Source organism: Dunckerocampus dactyliophorus, chromosome 1, assembly GCF_027744805.1.
Source record: "Dunckerocampus dactyliophorus isolate RoL2022-P2 chromosome 1, RoL_Ddac_1.1, whole genome shotgun sequence".
Lineage (NCBI taxonomy): Eukaryota > Metazoa > Chordata > Actinopteri > Syngnathiformes > Syngnathidae > Dunckerocampus > Dunckerocampus dactyliophorus.
Window position 1 is genome coordinate 6,414,063 of NC_072819.1, and position 20,056 is coordinate 6,434,118.

At 39.9% G+C, this 20,056-nt stretch overlaps 1 protein-coding gene across 1 annotated transcript; it reads left to right on the forward strand.

Moving 5' to 3' along the window:
• The first annotated feature begins 2,071 nt into the window (after positions 1-2,071).
• Positions 2,072-4,100, forward strand: LOC129185564 (probable N-acetyltransferase 8B). The gene is made up of 2 exons (XM_054782797.1): positions 2,072-2,727; positions 2,880-4,100. The coding sequence occupies exons 1-2, from the start codon at positions 2,709-2,711 to the stop codon at positions 3,599-3,601; spliced, it is 741 nt and encodes a 246-aa protein (XP_054638772.1). The 5' UTR covers positions 2,072-2,708; the 3' UTR covers positions 3,602-4,100.
• The last annotated feature ends 15,956 nt before the right edge of the window (positions 4,101-20,056 follow it).

Sequence of the window (20,056 nt, forward strand, 5' to 3'; positions counted from 1 at the left end):
ACTGAAAAGCTGCGGTTCATTGAAGGGAAAACATGACTTCCAACACAAAGTGAATAGCAAAATAATTGTGTCTTGCCTGCAGTCAAGCACGGTGGTTCTCTGGGGTTAAGGCATGAATGCTTTCAACACTGGAGAGTTGCAGTTCATGGAGGGGAAAGATGAATTCCAACATGTACTGTGACATTGTGAAGCAAAAACTGGGCTGCAATCAAGCATGGCGGCGGTACCGTGCATGAGTGCTGCCAACATTGTGGCGCTGCGGTTCACAGAGGCAAAGATGAATTCCAACATGTATTGTGACATTGTGAAGTCGGGCTGCAGTCAAGCATGGTTTTGGTCAGGGGTTAAGGCATGAGTGCTTCCAGCACTGGGGAGTTGTGGTTCATAGAGGAAAAGATGAATCCCAGTATGTACTCTGACACCGCAAAGCAGAAACTGGGCTGCAGTAAAGAATGGTGGTGGTAGCGTGCACGAGTGCTGCCAGCACTGGGGAGCTGCGATTCACTGATTGGAAATCATTAATTCCAACACAAAGTGAGTAGCAAGGTAATTGTGCCTCGCCTATAGTCAAGGATTAAGGTGGTCTGGGGTTGAAGCATGAGTGCTTCCAGCACTGGAGAGTTGTGGTTCATGGAGGGGAAACATGAATTCCAACATGTACTGTGACATTGTGAGGCAGAAACCGGGACGATCTTAAACAATAGTGTGAGTGAGACTTTTAATGTCGACTGTGATAGAGAGCATTGCGATGTGTTCAAGTGCCATCTGTCAGTGTGGGATAGTCTGAGGTGGTTTCAGCAGCACTCATTCATTCATTCATGAAGGACTTTGCTGCTTTAAGTGGGTGTCAAGGTTTGTCTGTCCTGCAGAGCAAATTAGATCACACGTGAGACACAAGGTCTTCTTGCAGATGACATGGACACTGTCACCACACGTGTGTGTGTGTGTGTTGCGGGGGCGCTACAGCTACAATATTCTTTTTCAGAGAGGAAAAAAAAAAAACGGTCAAAGGGTGAATTCCCATTAGATTTTAATTTATTCAGGATTTGTGCTCATCCCCCTCGACGACAGAGTTGGTCAGCCGAGATAATTAAAGTTTGGAAAGCCGTCGTACAAACAACACTGTGCTTTATTTCATTCAATGCGTGTCCACTAAGAGGTGTCCAAATTGCGGCCTGAGGGCCATTTGCGACCTGCAGCTGTTTTTTTATTGGCCCGCGACACAATATAACACATATAAAAATGAAATGTGCCTTTTTTTTTACGATAATAACATTGTAATATTATGAGGAATAATCATGTTATTTTAGTAGCCTGAAGTTGGAATATTAAAGAAAAAAGACGTTCATCCATTGTTCCATCGATTTTCCATGCTGCTTTGCAATATTATGAGAGACAAACAAAACAGCGAATAAAGTTGTCATTTTTGGAAAATTAGGTTGCGAAAAAATGTATAATGTCAGAGGAGTAAAGGCAAAATGTTACGGGAATAAAATCATAATTATGAGAGGAAAATTCACAAGACAAAAGTTGAAATAGTGGGAAAATTAAAAAAAAAAAACAGCTGTAATTTTACGGTCAAAATAGTAAGAGAAAAAGTCACAATTTTCCAAAAATAAACTCATAATATCATGCAAAGTGCGGCCCGGTGGCCATTTGCACTCCGCTGCACATTCTAAAATCATAATTTAACAAGAAAACTTAAAAAAAACAACAACAGCAAAAATGGAAAAATCAGCAGTAATTTTACAAGACTAAAGTCAAAATATGAAGAGAACAAAGTTGTAATCTAACAAGAAAAAGTCATAATTTTATGAGAATACATTTGTTATATTATTAGGAAAAATAATATTATTTTAGGAGCCTAAAGTTGAAATGTTAAAGGAAAAAAAAATATTTCTTTCAATGTTGTAAACAAACAACAGCAAATAAAGTGAGGTTTTGGAAAAAGTTACGAGAATAAAGTCAAAATATTACGAAAATAAAGTCATAATTATGAGAAGAAAATTTCCAAGAATAAAGTTGAAATATTTATAAAAATGTAAAAACAAAAACAACAGTACACATTGACAAAAACAGCTGTCATTTTATGAGAATAAAGTCAAAATATTACGAGAAACATGTTGTACTTTAACGGGAAAAAAGTCACAATTTAAGAGAATAAACGCGCAATATTTTAGTGGCATGTCGAGGAAATAGTAAAGAATTATTTTTTTAAAAGTCATAAAATATGAGGAACAGAAACAAAACAACAAATTTACTTGGGGGGAAAAGTTACAATATTATGGGACTAAAGTCATAATTTTACAAAAAGAAAATTTACAAAGATTATTTCAGAAAAATGTTTAAATATTTGGAAAAATGGGGAAAAAAGAGCAAAGAGTGAAGCTGCTATTAATAACAGGCTTTTTTGCCGATGTATGGATGACAAAGCTGTGATGAAATATACAGTATATTCCTTCTTAGCATATCTACACGTGCTGCTTTACTAAATAGCAAAGTGGCAAAGTTGCAACTTACGTTTGGACAGCCCTGGGCTGGCATGACATTCCATCATCCTGTGTGTGTTGGGAAACAGCTGACTCATTTGCATCCCCCTCTGTGATTGGCTGATTATCCCTAGCTTAAGTTGGGGGGCGGGTAGGCACGGTGTGGGGAAGTTCATAGTGCACAGAAGACATACTGTAAGAAGGAGAAAGAAAGTGGTCATGGCCCAGAAAAACAAGGGTAAGTTGCTTTTTAAAGTCGCTGATTGGACGCAGGGTCATTCTCGTGCGTCGTGTGAGCGTCTGCTCTGCTTTGGAACGCCAATGTCTTTAAAGCGTCCGGTCCGCTTTGGACCTCCGTGAGTTAAAGCCTCTCTGCTTCCCCTCCCTCAGTCCAGCTCTCCATTCGGGAGTACCGACCCTCGGATCAGCGCGCCGTTTCCGAGCTGTTCCGCGACGGCGTACATGAGAACATCTACCCGGCCTTCTTCAAGGCCATGAGCCACCCGGACCACGTGGGTGTGGCCCTGAGCCTCTCCATGGCGGGCTATGTGCTCGGGGGCAGCTCCTATTTCCAGGCGCTGCTCTTCGGGGCGGCGTGGGCGGGGCTTATCTACTTTTGCTGCCACGAGATCTACGCGGGCTACCTAGCCAGGAGGCTGGGCACAGACATGGCCGACATCCCGGCCAACTACCTGGACAACCCAGATAACAGATTCTGGGTGGCAGAGGCGGACGGGAGCCAGCCTTCCAGAGTGGTGGGCGTAGTCGCGGTGATGGGGCGAAGGGGAGGGCACAGTGGCAACGGCAGCGTGGCGACGGGGATGGCGGAGGACGGGAGCGGGGCTAGCGGTGAGCTGTCCCACGTGATGGTGGCGTTCCCGTGGCGCCGCAGGAAGATGGGCTCCCAGCTGACCCAGCGCGCTTTGGACTTCTGCAGAGAGCGAGGCTTCGCTCGCCTCGTCCTGGACGTCAGCTCGCCACAGGCGGGGGCTATCTCCCTCCTGCGGAAGATGGGCTTTGTTCAGACGGAGTTGCACGCCGTCACACACGCCAACCGCTGGATCTCCAGCCTGGCCAGGATCACCGTGACCCGCATGGAGAAAGTCCTCTGAGAGACTCCGAGACCACATCACACTTAATTGCTGTTTTTTCCTTCATTTAACTTCACTTCCTGTTTACGCAAATAGTCTCCTCAGCTATAATTGACGCCGTGCCTCAATGAATGGCAGGGTCCACTTGAAGAAATAAATGCCAGATCCTCAAATAGATGCCTCCTTTCTTCCCCTGAAGAAGACAAATGAAGGGATGTTTTTTTTTGTGAGGTCTAACAACAACGCAGACAGCAGACGCATGCGGCACATGGAAAGTTTTTTTTATTTTATTTAGTCTGTAATTATTTAGACAATAATTACATTTTACGGAAAAATAAGTTAAAAACATTAAGAAAAATGTCTGAATTTTTTTTGCACATTTCACAAAATGTGCAAAAAATTTTTTTTAAAATTTAATTTTGTTTAAAATTTCAAGGTTTTATTTAAAGTGATTAATTTTAAAATTTTATTTTACAAGTATAAAAGAAAGAAAATATCTTTAAAACCTTTAATTTGGGGAAAAAAAGTTGCAGTTTTACGAGAAAACAAGTTGTACATTTATGAGGAAAAGTCATCTTTTTTATAAGGAAAATCATGAAATTTTACAAAGAAAATGTCAGAATACTAAAAAAATCTGAATTTTACTATACATCTCACAAAATGTGCAAGAATTTTTTTTTGTTTTTATGTCATTTTAATTTTTGAATTTTAAATTTTTTTTATTTCGAATAGATTTTTTAAATTTAATTTTACAAGTATTAAAAAAAAACTCTTAAAAACCCTTCATTTGGAAAAAGAGAACTTGCAATTTTACGAGAACGCAAGTTCTACATTTATGTGGAAAAGTCATCTTTTTTATGAGAAAACAATGACATTTTATAAGAAAAATGTCAAAATATTAAGAAAAAATCTGAATTTTACTGTATGTCTTACAAAGTTGGCAAGAAATTTGTATGTACAATTTTTTGTAATTTTGATTTAAAATTCATTAAAAAATGTTTTTATTTTATTTTACAAGAATGAACAAAAACGTAATTTTACAAGATGAAAGTTGTTGTATTATGATTAAGATATTGTCATTTACCTGCAAAAAGTCAAAATTTTACAAAGCAAAGTTGCAATATTATAAAGAATAAAGTTCCAAATGTAGAAGAAACAAGAAAAAATCTTAAAAGCCCTTAATTTGAAAAAAAAAGTCACAATTCTATGAGAAAACAAGTTGTACCTTTTCCGGAAAAAGTAGTGTTTTTATAAAATAATAATGACATTTTATAAGAAATATGTCAGAATATTAACAAATTTTAATTTTTACTATTTGTCTCAGAAATTTTACATTTTTTATGTTTTAAATTTCATTTTTATTAAAATTTTAAAAAATATAATAAGGTTATCATTTTACAAAATGAAAGTTGTCAAGAATAAAGTAAAAAAAATGTACAAGAAAAAAATATTTAATTTCATGCAAAAAGAAGTTGAAAATTTAGCATTTTTATGTGTGAAAAAAGTAGGAATATTATGAAAAAAAAAATCAGATTTTTATGCCGAATTATTTTACAAGAAAATAATAATAGTAATATTACTAGAGTGAAGTAGTAATACTACAAAACTCAAAAGTCTTTCCAGGATGGAAATTGTCATATGAAAACGTTGCAGTTTTGCAAGAAAAAAGTCACAGTTTTAAAATAATAAAAGTAAAGATTTAGGAAAAAAACTAAAATGTCTTAAAAACCTTTAATTTGGAAAAAAAAAATCTGAATTCATGAGAAACAAGTTGTGGACCATTTAGTGAGGGTTGACGGCTGCAACACAATACAGAAAACAGATTATATTATGAAATATATTTTATTATTTAAAAAATCCACAAATACATATTCCTTTTTTATTCAAATATAACAATAGTTCATTTTATTATTAAAAAAAATAAGTTGAGTAAAATTAAAACTCCATGAGGAAATTTCTTATATTATTTCAACATTCAACAAAATACTTCCAGTTGCAGTTCAACCTTGGACAACAACATTGTGTCTGTTACCATGGAAACCACTGACCAGCCCACGACTCACTCTCCTAAGAGAACATCCTCCGCAGCCTCTGAACCTCTGAAATGTAAGCAAAAATCCACAGAAGATTGTTTGAAAGGTGAAATGTGGTGAACTTTGCACGTTCAACTTAACGAGCTTTATTGTTTTTCACAGCTTATGAAATTCTTTTACTTGGAAATCCATCAGCTCCCTCTCTTGTTTGCTTTACTTCAGCAGGGTCCGCTTTTTAAGTGGTGTCTTTTCATGAAAAACCTTCCTCATGGACACCATACCACCCCTGACCCAGGCCAACATTTTGTATTTTAAAAATTAACAACAAAAAAGCAGTCTTCGCTACATGTCTAAAAAAGCATTTGAAGGCTAATTTGTTATTATTTTTAAATGTAAACAATCTCAACAGTGATAAATATGGAATATGACATTTGCATGTATGCACTTTTTAATCCTTTAATCTTTTATGACTCACATAAGAAGCACATATTTTTCAGAATTTGTATATTTGTATATTTATATGAATTTTTATCACATTTTTTCAAAAATGTGTTCATTAACAATGCTCAGGCTGTTTCGTGGTTGAACACATCATTTGCGAGAAAAAAGTCACAGTTTTACGCAACAAAGTCGCAATCATATAAAAATTAAGTTTAAAATGAAAAATCTGTAAAAAAAAAAAAGGAATAATTGCGAAAAAGTAAAAAAGTTGCAATTTTGCGAGAAAACGAGTTGTACAGGGAAAAAGTAGCCTTTTTATGACAAAATATGACAAAAAAGTGGGAATAGTAACAAAATAATTCACAATTATTTCAGAAGAAAACTTCTAACTTTACAACAGTTAAGTAGTAAAACAACAAGAAAAAGTCACCATTTTACAAGATGAAAGGTGTTGTATTCTGACAAAAATATAGAAATTTAATATTATGCAACAAAGTCACAATGTTACAAACATACAAGAAAATAAATCTTAAAAAGCCTTAATTTGGAAAAATAATTGCAATTTTATGAGAAAATAAGTACTTTTACAGGAAAAAGTAGTCTTTTTTTATGAGAAAATACTGCAATTATATGAGAAAAACGGTGGAATATTAAGAAAAAAAATGTCAAAATTATTTCAGGAAAAAAATCTAATTTTACAACAATTAAATAGTAATACAACAAGAAAAAGTCATCATTGTTCAAGATGGAAATTGTCATATTATGTCGTAATATGGGGGCCGCACGGTGGTCCAGTGGTTACCATGTTGGCCAACACAGTAACAGTCTGGAGATTGGGAAGACCTGGGTTCGATTCTCTTGGGCATTTCTGTGTGGAGTTTGCATGTTCTCCCCGTGTGTGCGTGGGTTTTCTCCGGGTACTCCGGTTTCCTAACCATGTTAGGTTAATTGCCGACTCTAAATTGTCCATAGGTATGAATGTGAGTGTGAATGGTTGTTTGGTATACGTGCCCTGCCATTGGCTGGCAACCCCGCCTGTCGCTGAGATAGGCTTCATGCCCTGCAATCCTAATGAGGAAAAGCGTTATAGAAAATGGATGGATGGATGTTGTAATTATGATAAAACACCTCCCCCACCCCTCTGCCGGAACTTTACGCAACAAACTCACAATGTTACAAGAATAAAGTTACAAATGTACAAAAAAATAAATCATAAAAACCCTTGATTTGGGGAAAAAAAGTTGCAATTTTATAAGAAAACAAGTTGTACCTTTACAGGAAAAAGTATGAGACTGCAGTTTAATGAGAAAAAAGTCTGTTAAAGAATGTTATGAAAAAAAATCACAAAATTATTTTAGAAAAAAGTTGACAACAATAAAGTAGTAATACAACAAGAAAAAGTTATCATTTTACAAGGTTAAAGTTGTCATAATTTGGTAAAGATATAATTTATGAGACAAAGAACTTTGCAATTTCACGCAACAAAGTTGCAATATTACAAGGATAAAGTTACAAATGTACAAGAAAAGAAATGTAAAACCCTTAATTTGGAAAAAAAAAGTTACAATTATATGAGAAAACAATACAGTAGCATACAAGAAAAATCTATTATTTTACACGATGAATGTCGTATTATGAGAAAAATATCAGCATTTACCAGAAAAAAAATCTAAATTTTACACAACAAAGTCAGATTGTTACAAATGGACAAGAAAATAAATCTTAAAAAGTCTTCATTTAAAAAAAAACAAAAAAAAAAACACAATTTTGTGAGAAAACAAGTTGTGCTTTTACAGGAAAATGTCATCTTTTTATATAAAAAAAATACTGCAATTTTACTGTTTGTGGTTGAATACAGCCTATTATTCATAAAAAATTGCATATTTAAGCATATTTTATGTATTTTTTGGTCAAAATTAGATTCAAGATTCAAGATTCAAGAGATTCAAGAGAGTTTTATTGTCATGTGCATAGTAAAACAGCAGTTATACCATGCAATGAAAATCTTATTCTGTTCATTCTCCCAAGAAAAGAAAGAAAACAAATGAAAGAATAAGAACATAAGAAACATAAACACATAAACATATATACCAATAAATTAAGCAACAACAACAGAAGAGACATTAATACAAGTAAATAATACAAATGAATAAATAGATAATAAATAAAGTGCTATGAGTGTGTGCGTGTGTTGCGTGCGGCGTGTGCGAGTGCTTCGTTGAGAAGCCTGATGGCCTGTGGGTAAAAGCTGTTAGCCAGCCTTGTGGTCCTGGACTTCAAACTCCTGTAGCGTCTGCCTGACGGTAGGAGTGTGAATAATGAGTGTTGTGGATGTGTGCTGTCCTTGATGAGGTTGTGTGTTCTGCGTAGGACTCTAGTTTTATAAATGTCTTGCAGTGAGGGGAGGGCTGCCCCAACAATGTTCTGTGAGGTCTTGATCACCCGCTGGAGTGCCTTCCTATCACGTGTTGTACAGTTACCGTACCAAACAGTGATGGAGGCGGTAAGGACACTTTCCATAGTGCATCTGTAGAAGCAACTCAGGATTGTGGTGGACATGCCAAATTTCCTCAGTCTTCTCAGGAAGTACAGTCTCCTTTGGGACTTCTTCATAATTTGTTGGGTTTTGTGAGACCAGGTGAGGTCCTCGCTGATGTGTGTGCCAAGGAACTTGAAGGTTTTCACCCTCTCCACCTCAGTCTCACCAATAAACAGGGGTCTATGCGGCTCCTTTTCCCTTGTTCTTGGGTCGATGATCATCTCTTTAGTCTTATCTGTATTGAGAAGGAGATTGTTATCACGACACCAAGCTATGAGGTCCGCCACCTCTCTTCTGTATGATGTTTCAACACCACCAGTGATCAGTCCGATGACTGTAGTGTCATCTGCAAATTTAATGATGCTGGTGTTGTTCTGGGAGGCCACGCAATCGTAGGTGAAGAGCGTGTAGAGGAGTGGACTCAGCACACACCCCTGTGGGGTCCCAGTGCTCACAATTCTTGAGCTGGATGTGCGAATGTGGACTCTGACTGACTGGGGCCTGCCTGTGAGAAAGTTAAACACCCAGTTACAGAGGGAGGGAGACAGGCCAAGTGTGAGGAGCTTATTTGTGAGTTTGTGGGGGCTGACTGTATTAAAAGCAGAGCTATAGTCTATAAATAGCATTCTGACATATGTGTCCTGGCCCTGTAGGTGAGAAAGGGCTGTGTGGATGGCAGTGTTGACTGCATCATCCGTGGACCGGTTCTGGCGGTATGCAAACTGTAGAGGGTCCACAGTTGCCGCCGGGATGCTCTTTTTGATGTGGGTCATGACTATTCTTTCAAAGCACTTCATAACAATAGGAGTGAGTGCTATAGGGCGATAGTCATTCAAGCAGGTCACGTTGCTCTTCTTGGGTACGGGCACTATGGTGGTGGACTTAAAGCAGGTCGGTACAGATGCTTGTGCAAGCGACAGGTTAAATATGTCAGCAAGCACATCAGCTAGCTCTGATGAGCAAACCCGAAGTGCACGTCCTGAGATGTTGTCTGGCCCTGCTGCTTTTCGTGGGTTTGTTTTGTTTAGAACCCTGCGCACATCAGCTGATGTCACCATGAGAGGTGAGTCCTGTGTGCTCCCCAGGTTCAGCCACCCTCTCTGCTCATCAGAAGTTTGGGTGTCAAAGCGGGCATAGAACTCGTTCAGCTCATCTGGAAGTGTGGTTTGGCTGGACGTGGCTACGCTACTCTGCTGTCGATAGTCTGTGATGTGCTGGAGCCCCGCCCACATGCGCCGAGGGTCTGAGGTGGAATAGTAGCCCTCCAGCTTCTGTCTGTACTGTCTTTTGGCCTCTCGTATGGACCTCCTCAGGTCATATCTGGCCTTTTTGTAGTCCTCAGCGGTGCCCATGACAAATGCAGTCGAACGAGCACGTAGCTTAGCCCTTACATCACAGTTCATCCACTGTTTTTGGTTAGGGTATTTTCTGTAATACTTGGTGGTGCTAACAGTCTCTATACATGTGCTAATGTAGCCAGTAACAGCAGCAGCAAAATTAAGCATTTTCAGGCAAAATAAACTAAAATTCTAATATTTGTACAGTATATTACTTGATGTTATGTAGTATTCCACACTGGTCACTAGGTGTCAGTAATGTCACTGTAATGTTGGGTGAGACACACAAGCACCAGACTTGATGGGATCGGAACAACAGGCTTTTATTTTAGCTTTTCATTCAGCTTTGAATGATCAATCATAACAACCAAATAATAGTCAAAATAATAACACGGGCTACTGCTTCTGCCGTAATCCACTCAACTCGGAACCTCCCTGTCCTCCAGTCCGGAACACACACAAGCTTGAGTCTTATTTATGTCTTAAATGTCTTATTTTCTTTATTATGTCTACTATATTGGGTAATAGGGTTGGAAAGGTGACCATAGGGGTGTTATTTCATGTCTAGAGGGCTCTAATGATGTTAAAACATGTATTTAGAAGGTTGTAAACAGATTTTCTATGTCTTATATGTCTTATTTTCTCTTATTATGTCTACTATATTGAGTAATAGGAGTGTAAAGGTAACTATAGGGGTGTAATTTCATGTCAAAGGCTCTAATAATGTTAAGTGTATTTAGAAGGTTGTTGACAGGTTTTCTATGTCTTATTTTCTCTTATTATAGGTGCTATATTGGATAATAGAAGTGTAAAGGTGAGTATGTGGGTGTTATTTCATGTCTAGAGGTCTCTAATACTGTTAAAAACTATGAAATCTATGTCTTATTTTCTCTTATTATGTCTACTACTATATTGGGTAAGCTAGAGGGCTCTAATAATGTTAAAAAAAAAACGTATTTAGAAGGTCATAAACAGGTTTTCTATGCTTTAGCTACGGAAATGTTCCATTTATGCTAACACAACAAATTTTACCTCATTAAATAGGGACAGCGCCATGGGGCTATTGTGCTTAAATTCCAAGACTAGACAGGACAGCTCTTGTCAGATGAAAGGCCAAACGTCTTCTGAGGGGAGTTGAACAGTCCAGTTGAGATGGATTCAGTGCCCTGAGAATAGAGTAACCTGCTGGATGAATGGGAATATTGCCAGGCATTGTTCTTAAACGTGTGAGGAAGGAGAGTGCTTTGGAGGTAAGCCTCTTTCTTTCCAGGCAGAAGCGGAATCCGTCTACCTCGGAGGAATTAATGCCAGCTGACTTCTAAGACCTCACAACTCTTTGCTTCAAATGCCAATGAAAAATGCAACAGTGTCAGGACATTGGGAGCTTTAAAATTCTTTTGCAGCTGAGTGGACTGTGTGTGTGCGCGTGTGTGTTGTGTGTGTGTGTGTGTGTGTGTGTGTGTGTGTGTGTGTGTGTGTGTGTGTGTGTGTGTGTGGCATACAAAGAGGATAAAGACTGCATTCTACCGCCGTGCGTACGCTGGCCAAATAAGTCAGATTAAAAGTAACAGCAAACAAAAGAACAACACAGGAGTGTTTCCATTAATGTGACATTGTGTGTGTGTGTGTGTGTGTGTGTGTGTGTGTGTGTGTGTGTGTGTGTGTCATTGCTCGAGAGCAATGGAATTGAAACAGTGAATTTCTTTATTTAAAATGGAATATTGTCATAGTTAGAGCGTAGAAAACCTGCTTACAACCTTCTAAATACGCTTTTTAACATTATTAGAGCCCTCTAGACATGAAATAAAACTCTTATAGTCACCTTTGCACTCCTATTACCCAATGTAGTAGACATAATAAGAGAGCATAAGACACATAAGACATGGAAAACTTGTTTACGACCTTCTAAATACTCAATTTAACATTAATGCAGCCCCCTAAACATGAAATAACACCCCTAAAGTCACTTTTAAACTCATATTAACCAATATAGCAGACATAATAAAAGAAAATAAGACACATAAGACATAGAAAACTTGTTTACGACCTTCTAAATTCGCTTTTTAACATTGTTAGAGCTCTCGAGACATGGAATAACACCCCTATAGTTACCTTTACACTCCTATTACCCAATATAGTACACATAATAAGAGAAAAAAAGACATATACAGTGGTGTGAAAAAGTGTTTGGATTTTTTTTCTCCTTTAATAATAAAACATTTCATTTAAAAAACTGCATTTTGTGTTCAGTTGTGTTGTCATTGACTAATATTTAAATGTGTTTTATGATCTGAACGTAAGTGTGACAAACATGCAAAAAAATAAGAAGTCAGGAAGGGGGAAAACACTTTTTCACACCACTGTATGTCTTATTTTCTCTTTTTATATCTACTATATTGGGTAATAGGAGTGTAAAGGTGACTATAGGGGTGTTATTCCATGTCTAGAGGGCTCTAATAATGTTAAGTGTATTTAGAAGGTGGTAAACAAGTTCCCTGTGTCTTATATATCTTATTTTCTCTTATTATTCTACTATATTGGGTAATAGGAGTATAAAGGTGACTAGAGGGGTGTTGTTTTATGTCTGGAGGGCTCTAATGTTAAAACCAGTATTTAGAAGATGTCTTATATGTCTTATTTTCTGTGATTATGTCCACCTGTTGGGTCATACGAATGTAAGGGTGACTGTACGGGTGTTATGTCGTGTCTCGATGGCTCTAATAATGTTTAAAAAAACGTATTTAGAAGATCGTAAACAGGTTTTTTTATGCTATAACTGGGAAAATATTGAATCCTACTCGGCGGAAATTCAATTATCCCGGTCGAGTCTCGAACCAATTAACCGTCATAAACGAGAGTCGACTGTACTGTGCTGGCTTTCGTGAGCCACTGTATGATGAGTTAGTGTTGGGTGAGAATGACCTGATGCTACAGGAAATGCTAAATGCTATCCTCACACGCTATATACGTTTTCTCTGTGTTAACAAGCTCGCCCGCTTCCCGTGAAGACGCCTGTGAGATAGTCGACAACGCGCCTGAAAATGTTGTGTAAAAAGGGGGAAAAAAAGGTAAAGTGAAATAATTGTTTGGATTTCACAAGTGATGGGCTGCTACCTCGCTTTGACAGCACACACACAAAAAAAGAAAAGATCGCTTCATCGCAGAAACTTTGACTATTTCTTTTTTGGTCTTTGCTTTGTCGTTTACTCCACAACACAAAGACTTTTGATTCAAATGGCTCCAAAAACATCCATACAATCTAAGACAGCTTAAACATCTCAAAAATACTTCATTTTGACTAACAGCATGTTTTCTTGTTATGTTAGAGTAATGAGTCATGATGAAGAATGTACTAAAGGCTGACATATAGGACTTAAAATAAGCAAAATAATCTCATAATCACTTGCAAACAAGAAAAATGGCGTTTGTTTGTTTTGTTGGCAGATTTTCTTGCTAAATGATGTCGCTGATTTTTGTACTTATTGTTTAAGACCAAAAAATTAAAGGAACACTTCAAAAACACATCAGATCTAAACTGGGGGAAAAATGATGTTGAATATCTTTCCTGATAATAAGTGGGTGATGTATTAGTAACAAAATGATGCCACATAATTTGATAGAAATGAAAATGATCACCCTATAGAGGGGGGAAATCAAAGACACCCCAAAAATGAAAGTGAAAAAATGATGCACCAATTCTGGTGGTCTATGGCAAATGCCAATCGAGCTCTACGGTGCTGGGCAGTGAGCACAGGGCCCACTACAGGACGTCGGGCCCTCAGGCCACCCTCATGGAGCCTGTTTCTGATTGTTTGGTCAGAAACATTCACACCAGTGGCCTGCTGGAGGTCATTTTGTAGGGCTCTGGCAGTGCTCATCCTGTTCCTCCTTGCACAAAGGAGCCGATACCGATCCTGCTGAGGGTTGAAGGACCTTCTACGGCCCTGTCCAGCTCTCCTGGAGTAACTACCTGTCTCCTGGAATCTCCTCCATGCGACCAGGTACCGCAGTGATGCCCTGGTCCAGATCTGGGAGGGGATCCCCCAGGACACCATCCGTAGTTTCATTAGGAGGATGCCCCCACATTGTCAGGCATGCGTACAAGCACGTGGGGGCCACACAAACTACTGAGAATCATTTTGAGTTGCTACAATGACATTTTAGCTAAATGGACCAGTCTGCTGCATCATTTTTTCACTGTCTTTGATTTCCCCCCTCTATAGGGTGATCATTTTCATTTCTATCAAATGATGTGGCATCATTTTGTTACTAATACATCACCCACTTATTATCAGGAAAGATATTCAAGATCATTTTCCCCCCAGTTTAGATCTGATGTGTTTTTGAAGTGTTCCTCTAATTTTTTTGAGCAGTATATATATATTGTAAGTATTATAAGTTAAGTACTGTTAATAATAGTGCAAATAAAAATAGTCTGTTCCAGGGTCAAACTGTGGCCATCATTCAAGCTTTATTTAGTGTACAAGCGATGTTTAAAAGTCACATTTAACATTTTTAACCTTTATAAAAGAGTAAAAAAAAAAGTGAACCACGGTTTATAATACTGCAAATTGAAATGATCTGGTCCAGAGTCAAACTGTGGACATCATAAAAGCTTTATTAAGCGCACAGGGAATGTTTAAAAGTAATTTTTTTTACATTTTTAACCATTATACAAGTGTAAAAAGGAGATTAGCACCGTTAATAATCATGCCAATAGAAATAGTCTGTTCCAGGGTCAAACTGTGGCCATCGTAAAAACTTTATTAAGTTTACAGGCAATGTTTTAAATCACATTTTTACATTTCTTAACCATTATACAAGCATAAAAAGAAGTTAAGCACTGTTAATAACCATGTAAATAGAAATAGTCTGTTCCAGGGTGAAACTGCGGCCATCGTAAAAGCTTTATTAAGTGTACAGGCAATGTTTGAAGTCACATTTACATGCCATACAAGTGTAAAAAGAAGTTAAGCAGTTAATATTAAGACATAAAAAGGTAATAATGTCGTGGTATACAGGTGTACCGTTCGGTGCTGATCCAAATTAGCATGATTTGATTTTGCCAGGAATCCAAAGAGCGGCAAACCGGCCCATGGAGGTCATGTGACTGCGGGTGTTGTTTGGTCCCCTCAGCGTGAAAGTGAGGACGAGGCAAGTGAGAGAGAGAGGCGTTGCTGAGTCATGTTTACGAGGAGGCAACATTAGAGGGGGGAAAACTTTGGGCCGACTCGGCAGGAATGACATCAATGAAGATCCAAAACAACAAAGATGCTCACCTCGTCCCGACATCCAGTAGGAAGTCTTTTCATCATGAGGAAGTGCTTCACACACTCTTGCGCACGTGTGTGTGTGTGTGTGTGTGCATGTGCGTGAGACATAGCTATTGTATTGTGTTACATAAAAATACGTACCGCAACCTCAAAAGTCCAGTGAGGTCGTATCATTCCGAATATGATCAAAATCTTTGAGGTAGACACGCAAAAACGCACAATATCACATGAGACCTCAGATCAGTGAGCATCAATAGAAGTCAATGCTTTGAATTGTCATCTATGTTTTTCCGTGTTTTACGCTGTACCGTCCAATAAGGTCAGCGTACCTCACAAGTGTTCAGTTCAGTGAGCGTCAAAGGATCAACTCACAGGCGTCTTTGGGTTTTTGTGTATTTTTTTTAAATTTCCTTTTATTATTATTATTTAAATTTGAATGGATTTATTTGTATTTATTTAAATAAAAACAATATAATAAATAAATATAATAATAAATATAATTATAACAATAAATCAATGAATGACCCAGACTCGGAGCTGAAGAAAATGGATAGTTGGATAGAATGAATGACTTATATATTAGTTTAATTGTTATAATACATACAATACCAATATACTATTAATAAATACCAAAACAATCAAAATAATAAAATAAAATAATAAATCAATTAATTATTTTTTGTTTTATTTTTATTTTATTATTTACATTTTTATGATATATTTTATTAATTTCAATGAAATTAAAACAATGTAATAAAATAATCATGAATCATTGAACTTTTTATTTATTGTTATAATACGTATACAGTACAATACGGAAATAGTAATGATAAAATTATTTAATTAATGCTTTATTTATTGTTATTGTTTATTTTTATTTTATTATTTAAATTTGTATGTATTTCTTTTATTTAAATTAGATTTAAATAATATAAAAAATAATGAATTATTTTTTTATTGTTATAATACATATATATTACGAAAATAATAATAAAATTAATAAATCAGTTAATAAATTATTTACAGTATGTATTGATATTTTTTATTTTATTGAAATTGTGTATTTATTTTATTTATTTAAATAAAATAAAAATAATCATTAAAAAAGAATGAAATAACAATCAAGTAATTAATTATTTATTAAATCACCACCTTACCGTGGTGGAGGGGTTTGTGTGCCTGAGTGATCCTAGGAGCTACAGTATGTTGTCTGGGGCTATATGCCCCTGGCAGGGTCTCCCAAGGCAAACAGGTCCTGGGTGACGGGCCAGACCAAGAGTGATTCAGAAGACCCGTATGAACAAACACACGAGGAGAGACCGCACCTCGCCCGGAAGTGGGATACCGGGGCCTCACCCTGGAGCCAGGCCTGGGGGAGGGGCTCGCAGGCGAGCGTCTGGTGGTCGGGCTTTCACCCGTGGGACCCGGCCGGGCTCAGCCCGAAGAAGTCACACAGGATCTCCCCCCGTAGACTCACCACCTGCAGGGGCAAGCATAAGGGTCCGGTGCATTGCGTTTTGGGTGGCGGTCGAGGGCGGGCACCTAGGTGACCTGGTCTTCGGCGGCCAAATCTGGTTCTTGGGACATGGAACGTCACTTCTCCGGCGGGGAAGGAGCCCGAACTTGTGAGAGAGGTTGAGACATTCCGACTAGATATAGTCGGACTCACCTCGACCCACAGTTTGGGTTCTGGATCCAAACTCCTCGAGAGGGGCTGGACCTTGTTCTACTCTGGAGTTGCTGCAGGGGAGAGGCGGAGAGCTGGTGTAGGCTTATTAATAGCTCCCCGGCTCGGTGCCTCTGTGTTGGAGTCATCCCCGGTGAACGAGAGGGTCATTTCCCTACGCCTTTGGGTTGGGGAAAGGGTCCTGACTGTTGTTTGTGCATACGTGCCAAACGGCAGTTCAGAGTACCCAGCCTTCCTGGAGTCCATCAGAGGGATGCTGGAGAGCACCCCAACTGGTGATTCTGTCGTTTTACTGGGAGACTTCAACGCCCATGTGGGCAATGACAGTGTGACCTGGAGGGGCGTGATTGGGAGGAACGGCCTCCCCGATCTGAACCCGTGTGGTGCGACGTTGTTGGACTTCTGTGCGAACCACAGTTTGTCCATCACAAACACCATGTTCCAACATAAGGATGTCTATAAGTGCACATGGCACCAGGACAACCTAGGCCGCAGGTCTATGATCGACTTTGTAGTCGTATCATCAGACCTGCGTCCGCAGGTTTTGGACACACGGGTAAAGAGAGGGGCTGAGCTGTCAACTGATCACCACCTGGTGATGAGTTGGATTAGATGGCGGGGGAGGATGCCGGACAGACCCGGGAGACCCAAACGTGTAGTGAGGGTGTGCTGGGAACGTTTGGCAGAGTCTCCTGTTTGTCGAGTCTTCAGCTTTCACCTCCGGCAGAGCTTCACCTGCATACCGGGGGAGGACGAGGATATCGAGTCCGAATGGGCTCTATTCCGTGCCTCCATTGCTGAGGCAGCCGATCGGAGCTGCGGCCGCAAGGTGGTCGGTGCCAGTCGTGGCGGCAAGCCCCGAACCCGATGGTGGACACCAGAGGTCAGGGCTCTCGTCAAGCTGAAGAAGGAGTCCTATCGAGAATGGATGACTTGTGGGACTCCTGAAGCAGCTGACGGGTACCGGCAGGCCAAGCGGCACGCGGCTTTGGCGGTGGTCGAGGCAAAAACTCGGGTGCGGGAGGAGTTCGGTGAGGCCATGGAACATGACTTTCGGTTGGCCTCGAAGAGGTTCTGGCAAACCGTCCGGCGCCTCAGAAAGGGGAAGCAGTGCCCCGGTCCACACTGTTTACAGTGGGGACGGGGGCCTGTTGACCTCGACTGAGGATATAGTTGGGCAGTGGAAGGAATACTTTGAGGCCCTTCTCAATCCCACTGACATACCGTCCATAGAGGAAGCAGAGACTGAGGATACGAACCCGGACAGTTCCATCACCATGGCTGAGGTATCTGGGGTAGTCAAAATGCTCCCCAGTGGCAAAGCTCCGGGGGTGGACGAGTTTCGCCCTGAATTCCTCAAGGCTGTGGATGTTGAGGGACTGTCTTGGCTGACACGTCTCTTCAACATTGCGTGGAAGTCGGGAACAATACCTCTGGATTGGCAGACTGGGGTGGTGGTCCCCCTTTTCAAGAAGGGTGACGGGAGGGTGTGTTCCAACTATAGGGGGATCACACTCTTCAGCCTCCCTGGGAAAGTCTATTCCAGGGTGCTGGAGAGAAGGGTACGACCGTTAATCGAACCTCGGCTACAGGAGGTGCAATGTGGTTTTCGTCCTGGTCGCGGAACACTGGACCAGCTCTACACTCTTGCAAGGGTACTGGAGAGTACTTGGGAGTTTGCCCAACCGGTCTACATGTGCTTTGTGGACCTGGAAAAGGCATTCGACCGTGTCCCTCAGGGTGTCCTGTGGGGGGTGCTCCAGGAGTATGGGATTGGTGGTGCGCTACTACGTGCCATTCAGTCCTTGTACAACCGGAGCAGGAGCCTGGTTCGCATTGCCAGTAGTAACTCAAGCCTGTTTCCGGTGAACGTTGGCCTCCGCCAAGGCTGCCCTTTGTCACCGATTCTGTTTATAATTTTCATGGACAGAATTTCTAGGCGCAGCCAAGGTGTCGAGGGAGTCCAGTTCGGGGGCACTAGGATCTCATCTCTGCTATTTGCAGACGATGTGGTCCTGATGGCCTCATCGGGCTGTGCCCTGCAGCGTTTACTGGGACGGTTTGCATCTGAGTGTGAAGCTTCTGGGATGAGACTCAGCACCTCCAAATCCGAGGCCAGGGTTCTCAGTCGGAAAAGGGTGGATTGCTCCCTTCGGGTTGGGAATGAGGTCCTGCCCCAGGTGGAGGAGTTCAAGTATCTCGGGGTCTTGTTCACGAGTGAGGGAAGGTTGGAGCGTGAGGTCGATAGGCGGATCGGCGCAGCGTCTGCAGTGATGCGGTCGCTGTACCGGACCGTCGTGGTGAAGAGAGAGCTGAGCCGGAAGGCAAAGCTCTCAATTTACCGTTCGATCTATGTTCCCACCCTCACCTATGGTCATGAGCTTTGGGTCATGACCGAAAGAATGAGATCACAGATACAAGCGGCTGAAATGAGTTTTCTTCGTAGGGTAGCGGGACTCACTCTAAGAGACAGGGTGAGGAGCTCGGTTATCCGGGAGGAGCTCAGAGTAGAGCCGCTGCTCCTTCACATCGAGAGGAGCCAGCTGAGGTGGCTCGGGCATCTAGTCCGGATGCCTCCCGGACGCCTCCCTGGTGAGGTGTTTCGGGCATGCCCAGCCGGGAGAAGGCCCCGGGGAAGACCTAGGACACGCTGGAGGGATTATGTCTCACAGCTGGCCTGGGAACGCCTTGGTGTCCTCCCGGTGGAGCTGGAGGAGGTGGTCGGGGACCGGGAAGTCTGGGCTTCCCTACTGAGACTGCTGCCCCCGCGACCCGGACCCGGATAAGCAGAGGAAAATGGAATGGAATTATTTATTATTATTTTATGTTTTTTTTATATTTTATATATTTTAATAAATTTAAAATAACAAAAAAAAACAATCAATTAATTATTTATTTGTTATAATAGGTATACAATACAAAAATAACATAAAATAACAAATCAATTCATTATTTATTTTTATTTTTAATTTTTATTCTACTGTTACAATGTTTATGTATTTATTTAAATTGAATTATGTAATAATACAATGAAAAATAAATAAAATAAACACAATGAATCAATGAATTGTTTATTTATTGTTTTATTTTTGTTTTATTATAAAAATGTTTGTGTATTTATTTTTCATGTATTAATTGCTTTTTAAAGTTGGCGTTAACCATAAAA